The sequence below is a fragment of the Trichosurus vulpecula genome, chromosome 2 (genome assembly GCF_011100635.1).
Source record: "Trichosurus vulpecula isolate mTriVul1 chromosome 2, mTriVul1.pri, whole genome shotgun sequence".
NCBI lineage: Eukaryota > Metazoa > Chordata > Mammalia > Diprotodontia > Phalangeridae > Trichosurus > Trichosurus vulpecula.
In genome coordinates, this window is record NC_050574.1 from 124071132 (window position 1) to 124084214 (window position 13083).

A 13083-nucleotide genomic window follows, 5' to 3' on the forward strand; every position below is an offset into this window, starting at 1 on the left:
ACCTTGCATCCTCTTACCTTCTTTCAGGAAGTATTGGCTCTTGTTCTGAGGTCAAGCAGAACAAGTCAGTCTAATTCTCCTTCATCTGACTTTTGAAGACCGAGATCCCATCTCAATATTTTCTTTAATGTTTTCCTCTACTGAACATTTAACTGAATCTAGCTTCTAAACCTCTTAATTCTGTTGTAACCTAGACCTTCAATTAAGCTGTGTTTTGTTTTGTTTTTTACCTTAAGGTCACCATAACCTCTATCAGATTTGACCAATAAACTTTTTATAGTATTACCTATGGGGCACTAATCTCCAAAATGTTATTTAATAAGAACCTTTGAGGAGTGATTGTTGAAACCAGGACTGATTCATTTAAAAAAATAAAAGCATGTATGCTAGTCTCTCAGGAAGCAAATTTCATTCAGTTAACAACCACCATCAATATTTATTGAGTTTTTACTGTGTGCAGTGAGCTGTGCTCTTAGTGAAAGTTTCGTTTCAGAACCTTTTCATTGGTGATTGGTACAGGTGTTTGGGGACAATTAGTGGGCCAAGAGCAAGAATACTTTGGGGAAACAAAGATGGAGAGTAAACTGGAATTTGTACAGGATCAGGTCATGAGGTAACCAAAACCCACAGGGTGAGGTAGGAGGCAGAAAAAGAATTTTAGTGACTCTCAGGCAAGTTACCTTAACAAGTAAGTAACCAACAAGCACTTATTAATTGGCCACTACTGTGTGCTAAGTGTGGTGGATTGGCGATGAAATGACAAAAATGAGGCACTCCCTGTCGTCAAGGATCATAGTAAATTAGAAAGGAGCTTACATCTAGTCCAATTCTTTCATTTTACAGTTAAGGAAACTGAGGCAGGCGCTGACTTTTTTTCAGGAGAGACAACATGTACATACAAAATGTAAAAAAGCTAATTTGATGGGGAGGGCAAGTACTAGTAGCTAGGGCAATCGGGGAAGGCCTCACATAGAAGTGATACTGGAAGGAAGCCAGGGAGGTGGTGAGGCAGGAGGACATTCCAGGAATGAGAGGCACAGAGTCAGAATATACGAGTTCCTTTTATGGGGGACAGCAAGAAGGCCAGTATGCTTGGACTCCAGTTTGTGTGAATGGAAGAGAGAGGACTAGAAAGGTAAGACAGGCTTATCCTGTGAAGGACTTTATATACTAAACAGAAGGTTTATTGATTCTAAAAGATGAAGGGAGCCATTGGAGTTTGAGTAAGAGAGTGATGTCCACTTTAGCATCTGTGTTGGAGGATGGGGAAGGAGGAGACGTGAAGCAATAGTCTAGGGCCTAGCCTAGGCTAAAGATGGAAAGGCTTGAACTAGATGGGACTGTGTGAGACAAGAGAAAGGAATTGACTGGAGGGATGTTTTGGAGATGGAAGTGACAAGATTTGACAATTGATAGGATATGAGGGGTGGAAAAGAGTGAGCATTTGAGGTTTACAGCAAGGTTACAGACCTGGGTACCAGAAAGGATAATGGACAGAAACAGAGAAGTTTCAAAGCGGGCTGATGGGTTTGAGGGACAGATAATGAGTTCTGTTTTGAGTATGTGTTGAATTCAAGAAGCCTACAGTATTATCTGTGACAACACAATTATGGCCCCAGGTTATTTGAATATACATTTAAATTACATTGGTACCCCCTATTTTCTAAGGCAGAGAAGTATAAGATCTCACAATTTTCTTGAAGTGCTGGTATCTCAAAGAACAAAATTTTATTTCCTCAAAAAATTAACTTGATAAGTAGTTCATTCCCTTTGGGTACCTGATACATGAGTTGTAATTACCTGAGGTCAGAGGACTTAGAGCTGGAAGGTCCAGATCTCATCCAAACTCCTTATTTTGCAGACGAGGAAACTTAGTCCACAGGAGGTAAAATAACTTGTACAAGGATGATAACCAGTTTAAGCAGAAGAGCTGGGATTTGAATGTAGCTTCTCTAACTTCAAAATCCAGTGCTTTTTCCACCATGCTACACTGCTTTCATGCCCCACAAAGCTTCACAAATTCCCTTTCAGGAAGATTAAAGGAAGGGGAGAGACTTTGCCTGTACCTGGGTACATATATGTAGGCAAATGCTTCCACTTAGATCCTGGGCAACTTTCCTTCCACAAGGTCAAGCCTGGGGTCATAACAAAAATCATCCTACAGAGCTCAGATTTCAAAATTGACTTGTGGACTCAGAAAACACCACAGCCAAAGGATTTTAGAGATCCAAACTTTAAATTAACAAGTGGGCAAACTGATCTGCCCAAAATTACACACCAAGTTGATCATAATTGTCTTGTACTCAGCAGAGTTAAAGCAACAGCAGCAATAACTAAATTACCCACTTTGTCATCTAACTAGTCTCTAAGCTTTACTAAGTCTTCATCCCTTGCATTCCTTTCCCATAGTCCTCACTTTAGTTCAGGCTCTTGCCACCTTGGGACCTCAATTATTGGAACATCCTAACCTGTCAGTTTTGGTTACAGTCATAAGCTCCTTCTTTTCCAGCTTGCAGGGTGTGGTAGAGGAGTCAGACTACCTTTGCTTTTTATTGACGTTTCCAGACTCTCTCTCTACCACCATCACTCAGAAACCTTTCCTCCTTTGAGACTCCTTCAATTCATATCACCCAGATTCTGGATGATAAAGATTCTGGTAGCTGTTATCTCCTAACCTATTACACTCTCCTTTCTTCCTTAGTGAGTTTAGTACTGGGCTCTCACATTTTTTTCTGTCCACCTAAACTGTACCCTCATATTAGTGTACTTCAGCATATGTATTGATACTTTCACAAATACCCTAATTTCCCATTTTCTCAATTTAGTCATTTCCTGTGACCTACTCTTCCATTTCACCTCATCTACACCTGTCATATGCTTGATCTTGCCATCACCTACAAGTGTTCTGCTATCATGAACTCTGAAATTCCTTTAACTTATCATAATCTTACCTTTTTTTTCTAAGACTCCTTTGTCCTCACTGTGACCTTCTCTCCCTCTCTCTTCTTAGTTCTTTCCAGGATTTCACCTTGTACTGATTCTACTCTTCTTCCTTCCCTATCTTGACTGCTTAGTGAAACAGTTCAATTATCATTATTCTTGATACTCCAATCACTTGTCCCCTTGTTACCGATGCCTTGCCAAGCCCCCAGCCTTGAATTATTCTCAGATCTTCTGCCTTATAAACATGCTTATCGGGTCCACTTCAAATGTGTCACATAATCACAACTTGGCTCTTACTACAAGGCAATCTTTTTGCAACTACTTGATTGATTCATTAATCTTTGGTTTCTCCCTGTCTACTGAATACTTCCTGTTGCCTACAAACATTAGTATATCTGCCCCATCCTTAAAAAAACTTTCATTTGACCTAACCATCTCTACTAGCTATTGTCCTATATCTTTTACAGCCACAGCCCTTGAGAAAATTATCTATGGTTAGATTTCCTTTCCTGTCACTCTCTTAAACTCTGCACTTTGGCTTCCCACTTCATTGTTCGACTTCAGACTACTCTCTCCAAAGTTACCAGTGATCTCTTAATAGACAAATCTAATGGTTTTTGCTTAATCCTCATCCTTCTTGACTTCTTCTGCACCTTTCGATACATGTCCTTCATGGACATGTTAAAATTAGCATGTCCAAAATGGAATTCGCTGTCTTCTCCCCAAAAACCCTTTCTTCTCATCTTCTCCATGCAAGGGTACGACTATCCTCCCAGTCACCCAGGCTCACAATCTCTTTGTCATACTCAGCTTTTTAATTGAGCTTATGCCACATATCCAGTCTGTTGCGAAGACCTGTCATTTCTGCCTTTGTAACATGTCTTGTATATGCCCCTTTCTCTCCTTTGACACTGACACGGCTCTAGTGCAGCCCCTCATCACTTTGTACCTGGACTACTGCAGCAGTCTGCTGGTGGGTCTCCCTGCCTCAAGTCTTCCTCCCATTCCAGTCTACCCTCCATTCATTTGTCACATAATCTTCCTGAATCTCAGGTCCAGACATGTCATCCCCTCCTTCCCCATTCAGTAAACTTCAGTGGCTTCCTTGTACCCTCGGGATCAAATATAAAATCCTCTCTCTGGCTTTTGAAGCCCTCTACAACCTGGACCCATACCTTTCCAGTCTTCTCATACCTTACTCCCCACCATGTACACTGTGATCAGCAACATTGACATTTTTATTATTCATACATTCCATTCCATTTTCTGATTCTCTGCTTTTTCACTGCTATCTCCTATGCCAGGAATGTCTTCTCTGTTCGTCTCTACCTCCTGGTTTCCTTAGCTTCCTTTAAGATTCACCTCAAATTCCACCTTCTTCAGGAGGCCTTTCCCAGTCCCATTCTTCCTTCCTGAGATCACCACTTTACTCTGTATTTATCTTGTATGTACATAGTTGTTTGCATGTTGTCTCTCCCATTAGAACGTGAGGTCCTTGAGGCCAGGGATCTGTTTTTGCCTTTCTTTGTGTCCTCAGGGCTTAACACACTGCCTTCTTTCTGTTGTAACAGAAATTCTAATTCTCAGTTAAGAAGCCCAGTCTTGAGGGGCAGCATAGCACAGTGGATAGAGAAATAGGCCACAGGGTGCCTTTCAGGACTTTAGACAGGCAGCTAAAACTAATTATTTGTTTTACATTTTAATGGGAGAGTGTTAGACAAATCTCTGCTTTAGAGTCCATCCAGAATGTTTCCTCTAATGTCCCTTCTGTCCTCAGACCCCGATGGCATGTTGGTTGTACCTCTCTGAACCCATCTGTTGGATCCACAATCTACCCTGTAAACCCCATTAGGGCAATAAGTCCAGGAAAGAAATTATTCTAGAAACAATTCTTTCCTGGACTTATTGTGTAGTCTGGGGTAAGTGCTTATGAAGCCTAGGTTTCATTCCTTCCTTTCTTCTGTAGAAAATTCCTAACCAGACCTGTGGCTTCATTGGTGTTGGGGGCTCCCTCCACTGAGGCAGATTTGCATTTTCTAGTTTTAGCTGGATCAGGAAATCCAGGGTACTAAGCTCAAGAATTTTAAATTTGCTATGGTTTAGTCATTTCAGTTGTATCTGACTCTTCATGACCCCATTTGGGGTTTTCTTGGTGAAGATACTGAAGCGGTTTGCCATTTCCTTCTCCAGCTCATTTTACAGATGAGGACACTGAGGTAAACAGGGTTAAATGACTTGCCCAGGGTCACACAGCTAGTTAAGTGTCTGAGACCAGATTTGAACTCCTGACTTCAGGCCCAGTACTCTATCCAATGTGCTACCTAGCCGCCCTTTTCAGAAGGGTTTTGAGCAGAAAAATGACATTACCAGTTCCGTTTATAAGAAAGATTATGGGTGGAAGTCTATGAAGGATTCATTTGGAGGTAGGCAGGAAGGCTTGTGTGGCTGTTGCAGTAGTCCAGGGAAGTGGTAATGAAGGCTCTAGAAATGGGAATAAAGAGATTTTTACAGGTAGATACCAAGTTTCTGTCTTGGTTTGTACTGATGATGTTTGCTAAATCCTTTCTCCATTTAAAACTTTCTTCCTTCTTCTCCTCCAGCTTTTCCGACGTGTGGCAGCAGCCTTACCTGGGATGGAGAGCACGCAGGACAAGAGCAGAGAAGACAGTATCCTTCATGTTTCCCTCGCTGGGACTTCAGAGAATTTTGTTTTTAACACCAACATCTTTAGGGCAGGTGGGGGGAGGATGGTGCTGCCTTTAACATGAGTCCCAGAGTTCTGCTTAATCAAGGTACACTCCCCTCAGCGTACTGCTGGGGGCCAGGAGTCAGTGGGCAGGAAGCCGTGTGCCCAGGCCTCCTTCTCCTGTCTGGTGTATCCTAGTGACTTGGGGCCATCTCCAGCAGGGCTACCATAGTCGTTTCTCTACTCCTTCTTCCCTTTCCGCTTCCTGTGTCACGCTGGCATGAAATAATGGAACAAGCCTCCTTTGTACTCTCTGCTATCAGAGAAAGGACAAGATTTTAATGACATTTATTCCATATCAGTATAAGCCTGGTTAGTTAAGGGAATGGGGGTGTGTGTGAGAGAGCGTGTGTGTCTCTGTGTTTGTGTCTATCCTCGGCTGTGCTGAAGCTGTTACCAGCCAGCCCATGCTTATAGACGTACTTTAAAGGACAAGCAGTTTTATGGAGATGACAGCTGGGTAGACACAGCTGTGTTGGGTGTTGCTGGAGATGTGGGGGGGTTCTGAACCACACTAAGGTAATGTGTTTACCTCTCAAGAGAAAGGGCTGTCTCAGGGCATTGCCTGGCAGCTAGACTCCCATTCCTTGCTACCCTTAGTGTTTAAAGTCCATGTGTCCTTCTAATCTGTTCTTGTGTCATTTTACACTTCCATTAGGCATTTGTGTTTGCCTGTGTATGTATCTAATAAATACACCAACAAAATGGTTAGCTCTTTGAGGGCAGGGAATAGGATCTTAGCTGTTGTAAAAGTATCCTAGGACAGGGAAAAGAAGGCTGGACTAGGAAATTAGGTAAGGATTTCTTTCCCACCTCCTGGCTTGCTTGTTGTTGAGCCTTAAGTATACCCATTCAATGAGAGTGATGATAGTACTTCTACCACCTTATCCCACAAGTCTATGAGGAATATACCTTATAAACCATGCATTGCTATAAAAGTGAAAGCCCTCAGTGTATCTAGCATCACTGCTGTCAGGGGTTCTTTCTTGGATGCAGTGCATGCTTAAAGATGTTTGAACACATGTGAGATAAGGGGAGTGTCCGGGTGCTTTTAGATCCCAGGAAAGGGTTTTGTTTTTGTTCTCCCTATTCCACCTCAGCTGGGTCTGCAGTTAGGTGGTGGCTTTATCACTGCAGGAGTCTGAGGGCCCTGAGCAGAATGCTACTTTCCCATTCATTCTTCCTTAACTTGTTTTTCCTTCAGTGATTGACATAAAACTGGAAAAGCCTCAGGAGCCACCGGTTAACGAAGGAGGCTGTTCCTGCTAATACCATATGGCTCCTTGAATCCTTCCCCAGAACCTCACTGCTTTTGCCCCCTTACTCTTCATTGACTGCAGTGTGAATATTGGCTTGAACCTTCCCCCTTCAGTAATAACGTATTGCGATTCATCATTGCTGGCTGTCTCGTGGAGATGATCTATTAGCTTCACAAGCGCGCGCACACACACACACACACACAAATATGTCAGTGTCTTCATTATTTATATAAAAGCCAAAATATTCCAGCATATTCCAGTGATAACTTTAAAAACTAGGTACATTTTCTTAACATTTGTTCCTTTTTTTAAATATGTTATGATAGTGCACTTTGAAATTATGGAAATCTCAAAGGTCTGAGTTTGACTTGGTTAAGGAGCAATATGTTCAGAATAGCACTCACCTTGCTACCTGATCTTTCCCTCTCTTTTCCACTGTTCCCCCAAACCATCCTGCCCCTGATACCTTTACCCCTGCCTCACAGAGCAAATTAGAAGTAGCCCATTAGCAGTCAAGGCAGGCAGATTTGGAGTATCTAAGTCAGTCTTCAGCATTTGGGATAACCCAAGCCCCTGTCCTTGGGCAAAGATTGATACCATGAACCTTTTTCTAGCTCACTCACGGAATTCCCTTGAGACAAAGCCAACTGGCACTATAGAAAGGACAGTGTTCTGATGGGGGATAGGCTTAGGGAATAATTCTTTTTAATGAGTCAGCTTGAACACACTGAATGGAGCCAGTTGATAGTGACTTGACAGTCTAGTCTCTCTGACCAAGAGAAATGACTCCCTTCATATGTGCTTAATTACCCAAACACTGCAAGCAGCAAACAACCGGGTATTTCCATCCATGTTGCATTTTAAAAAACAATTGTACCCACTCCTTGTGGTAAAATTGGAAAGACCTTAAGGATACTCCCCTATCAAGGTTTTAAGACTATGAAGTGGGAGCTATTACATTGTTGAGAAACTTTTTAAAAGCAACAGATCTTTTCCCCCTCTTTCTCTGTCTTTAATGCAGTACAGACAAGGCACTGTGTAAGTATAACTCCCCAAAGAAAGAGTAGAAGGATTTCAGGTTTGGCCGTGGTGTAACTGGCAGTAAAGGTGGTGGACAGAAAGACAAAAACCCTCAGAAGAATAGCACATACTTTGCTCAGGACGTTTGAGGTCAAGTTGGAGAGGGTAGCAGTTTACTTGTAAGCCCTCAAAGCCTTTGTGGACAAGGAGAGAGAAGAAATGAAATGCAAGATTATGCAGGCTTATGCCATTAATTTCTGGCCTTTTTACGTTGGGTCTTCCAGGTCGGTTTGGTTTTTTTCCATTAGATCTGTATAGTTTGATTAGTTAACCAGGAATTTAGTTTTATATTTAACTAAGCTACAATTATACAATTAACAGTTTTTCCTTCAGTGATATTTATTTCCTTGCCTTTGTTCCTTTTTTTAAAATTCCTATCTTTTTGGCTGTTGTGTCAAGGAATCTGTCTCGAGCTTGGTCAGTGTGGCGATAATGTAGCGCCTCCCCACCTTCCAACCACCATTTCCCCCCCACCCCTGGAAAAAACACTGCAAACAATACACTAGGAGTGCACCCTTTTATCCTTTACTAGTTATTGTGAGATTGCTGTGTAAGTCAATAAACACATTTGTAAATACATTGTTTGCAGAAAGAGAATTGCGGAGATATAGTGCAGGATGGACGTTCCGGAATCTGTTGTAAACATTACTTAACATAATATAATAAAGGTGAAATTTCACTGAGACATCATCCCCCTCTGTCCTTTGCCCTTCAAAAACTAACAAACTGGGAAAATCCCCACTCGCTTCTTTTCCTCCCTAGACCCTCTTTGTCACCAGGACCCACGTGCTTGGATTATGGAACTAAATGGAAGAGTCCATCAACCGGGATTTCAGGACTAGCATTAGTCTTCATACCAATAACTTATGTTTAAAAAAAAGGCAAATTGGGATGGAAAGTGCTTTTATAATGCAATATTGTTGTTAAAGGCAAGTTTTTTTGACATGGCATGTCCTGAAATAAATATCGATTAAATATGACATGAATCAATCTCTTTTTAATGTTCTGGTGAGTAGGGAATGGGACTCAAGCTTTGATGGAAACATTGCATCCTTTATATATTTCTTAAGAAAGGTAACCAGTTTGCAGCTTTTGATACAGGTGTAAACATTCTTGGAGAAAGGGGTGGCAAACTGTCCTAAATTTGGGATCTTAATGTTCAGTAGAGTCTTTTTTAACTTGGTTTTAACAATAATACTTAGGAGAAATCCTGATTCTTTGGAGGTAGCATAATACTGACAGATTCAAGGCAGAATTAGCTGCTTCATGTGTGAAATGGAGAGAATCATGCTAATACTGCCTACCTTAAGTTATGAGATAAAGTTGGCTTTAGTATGATCATCGTTTTTGCACTAAAGTTCTCATTGTGGTGTATAGGTAAAGGCTTCTCAAAGGCTCCCAATGAAGCACAAGCTTTGACAGGTCCTACCACACTGGAAAGACTAAATATAGGCTCAGTGATGGGCTTATGTCTGTCTTATAAGGACCAGCCTTCCTAAGTGCAGATTGGTGGTGAGATTGTTTGGACAGCAACTCTTGAAACAGCCCCTGAGTTGTGAGAGGAGCTTGCCACCTCATGAGTGGGCTGAGTAGGACTGAGTATCTATCCAGCTGTAGCATCTTTCCCATCAGTTTTAAACCTTCTAGGTGAAACACAGTTAACTCACAACTTTTAAAAAATATAGGGTTCTTTTTTTTTTTTTTTTAAATAGACCTCTGGGATTGTCTGGCCCCCGGGTTGGGGAACCTGTGGCCTCAGAAACCATATATGGCCCTCTAGGTCCTCAAGTGTAGCCCTTTAACTGAATCCAAACTTTACAGAACAAATTTCCTTAATAAAAGAATTTGTTCTGTAAAACTTAGACTCAGTCAAAAGGCTGCACCCAAAGATCTAGGTCATATGTGGCCTTGAGGCCATAGGTTCCCCATCCCTGGTCTGACCTAATGCCTTCATTTTACAAATCAGGTAACAGAAGTATATAGATTTAGAGCTAAAAGGGTTCTTGGAATTCAACCCCCTCATTTTTCAGATGAGGAATGGGGATTAAGCACTTCTTGTATGCCTATCACAGTGCTAATCAATAGGGATACAAAGAAAGGGCCCCCCCAAAAAAATTGACTCAGAGTGATTGTAAATATCAATTGTTTCTGTTTTGGCCAGAAACCCTGAGGGTCTTCGCCTCTCAGATTGATTTTTTTTGTTTGACTAAGGCCATTCTCTGCCTCATTTCTTAACTAGCCTTAATCACTGAATGAGTGCTGCCTTAGTCAAACGGACCTCTTAAAGACCTTAGCTTAAAAAGGCCAAGTTGTCCGGTTGCATCCAGGGCCATCTTCAGTTGGCCTGATCTATATCTCGACACTGGACCCAGATGGCACTGGTGGAAAGAGTGAGGCTGGTGACTTTGCACAGCCCTCCCTGGCTTAAATCCAATTCACTTGTTAATTCATTGTTAATGACATCACCTCCCTCATGTCATGGTGCTCTTCAAGAATGAAGGACAAACAACAACAATTGAAGTACAGAGCAGAACTTGCTGAAGACCACAAGTTCTTCGTGGCAGATATTGGACTAGACCCCAGAGCCTTCTGATTTTTAGAAAATCTTGTTTTCCACTACACTAGACTTCCTACCCAGCTAGCAGGTACCATTTGTTTCTTATTCATCACTATCAGTATTGAACAGAGAAGAGTACCCAGCACGCTTCTAGTGAGGGGCTATTTTTTTCCCCAAAAAAGTTTTGGTGCCAAAGGACGAAACTGCCTAGGGGGCAGAATATTTGCTAATTGTTATCTGGACCCCTGTGAGGACAAAAGTGACCCTTATAGGGAGGAGCATGGCCTCAGGGCACCCAACTGGTCAGGTAGACCAGGTAGTTTAAGATCTCAACTCAAACAACTAGGTTGCCTGCCATATTGAGTAGAAAGTCTCTGGGAAGCATAAACTTCCCATTTCCATTACCTGGTAAAAGTGATACTTCACATTTCAGCCCTTGGGAGCAGTTTAATTTACAAGTCATGGGAATAGTGCCCCTTTTTGAGCTAATAGAAGGTAACAGTACTGTGAGAGATTGGTAAAAGGTAGGGGAAGTTGGGTTTCCACAGAAGAGTTGAGTTCCACAGAATAATTAGTTGTCAGTTGAAACAAGGAGTAAAGGTTAACCAGGATGAGAGTTCTCAACCAATCCAAACCTTGTGGTTTTGGTAGATGCCTCAGACCCAGGATGTAGGGGAACTGGTATAAACTGGCCAGATAATGATCAGGGTTGAAGAGAGAACTGGGTCAAATGGCTACCATGCATGCTTAATTGGCTAATTGAATATTACCTTACCCATAGGGGGGAGTTCTCTGCCATTTTTGAACATGGGAAGTATGTTGGGGGGGGAACATGCCAAGAAATTGCCTGTTGGGCGTGTATAGGGAAGATTGTGACCTAGAGGGGAGCGGACCAATCTGTTCTCTGAAGAGAGGTGCTGAGCTGATGGTGCATCAATCTATGTCAATCTAACGGAAAAAAATTGGTCTCACTCCTGTAAACTCCACTCCCTCTTCCTAAAGAAGGGTGAGGTCCGCTCCTAGCCAGGAACATTTACCAATTCCTTTGAATTCCTCAATAATAATAAGTTGCCTTTGATATATAAATTTCAGTGTCAAGTGTATTTAACAATATCCACTAGGAAACAAGCCTTCCTGTCTTTATGTTTTGCAGCTCCTTGGAGCACCCTGGCCTGGAATCAGGAAGACCTGAGTTCAAATACAGTCTCAGACACATACTAGCTGTGTGACCCTGGGCAAGTCACCCAACCCTGTTTGCCCCAGTGTCCTCATCTTTAAAGTGAGCTGGAGAAGGAAATGGCAAACCACTCCAATATCTTTGCCAGGAAAACCCTAAATGGGGTCAGAGAATCAGAGGCAGCTGAACAATAACAAAACCCTTCTACACAGCAATGCCTATTTCTGGCAGCTCTTAACTATTCTCAGCAGGCATCTGCATTTGCTGGACCCTGCCCGTATCCTCCCTCATTGTAATTCTATAATTTTCAACCTTCAGCAGATGACAGCCTTACTAGGGGTTTAGTTCTCTTATCTATTCCATTATGGGTCAGAAAATAGGTATGTTGCAAAAAAAAAAAAAAAAAAAAACAAAAAAAACAAAAAACTACTTCTGCACCAAAGCGTGCATTGGTGTAAAACTTTCTTTCCCAGGCTTTGCATGTGGGAAGACTCTTGGGGATTATAGGAAAATTCACTCCCTCAGCTCCTCAGAAGTGGAAATGTTTGTAATACCTTCTGAATACAGACTATATAGGATTTAGAACTGGAAAGACACTACCCTGACAGAACTTCAAGGAGAGGGTGGGGCATCTGTTCAGCAACCCTTCACCATTTCCTGGCCCAGATTTCACAAGGCCTTGCTCTCTGGATCAAGGAATCAGCACAACAAAGGTATTGGGAGACAACTCACATTGCCAAGGTTCTAAGGGGAGCTTAACTTGGGGTCTTTGAACTTAAAATTGAGAACGATTTCAATATTTGTTTCTTTTGTAGTTCTATATTTCATTTTTATGCATTTCAGAATATTCTGAGAAGTGTTACTGATGTGGTCTAGGGGTGCTAGGAACCCCAAAATTCAAGGGAACAGGGAGAGTCTGCCTCAGAATAATTCTAGCACTCAAGCCTTCCAGTCAAAGTAGTGAAATTTTATTGTGTTGCCAATAGAATGAGGGGTGAATGATACTTTTATACAGAAAAAGGGCAAGGAAAAGATCTTTTGGGGATTAAAGAGTGGCAAGTAGCCAGGAGTGGTATGGAAGTAACAGAATGAAAGGCTGGACTGGGCTGGAGGGCCACAAAGAAAAGACAGTTGAAAGGATTATACTGGGATGGGCCGGATGCCTCAGGGAACCACCAGGGCTGAAATGTGTCAGAAAGTTCAAGGCCTGAGGGTCTTTCTTTCCCTTTTAGGGGTCCAAGTCCCATACCCTATTATGACTCAAAAAAATGTTAACCCCTTCTAAATTCTGTCTGAAAAGAACCTGCAAGTCTTTGTCAGC

At 42.0% G+C, this 13083-nt stretch overlaps 1 protein-coding gene across 2 annotated transcripts in view; it reads left to right on the forward strand.

Moving 5' to 3' along the window:
• Positions 1–9008, forward strand: part of RAB6A (RAB6A, member RAS oncogene family) — a 99109-nt gene extending 90101 nt beyond the window's left edge. For both annotated transcript variants that reach the window (XM_036744493.1, XM_036744495.1), the window contains exons 7-8: positions 5544–5610; positions 6894–9008. In XM_036744493.1, coding sequence (XP_036600388.1) covers positions 5544–5610; positions 6894–6958 — 132 coding nt within the window. In that variant the 3' untranslated portion in view covers positions 6959–9008. The remainder of the gene's footprint in view (positions 1–5543; positions 5611–6893) is intronic.
• Positions 9009–13083: the final 4075 nt, after the last annotated feature.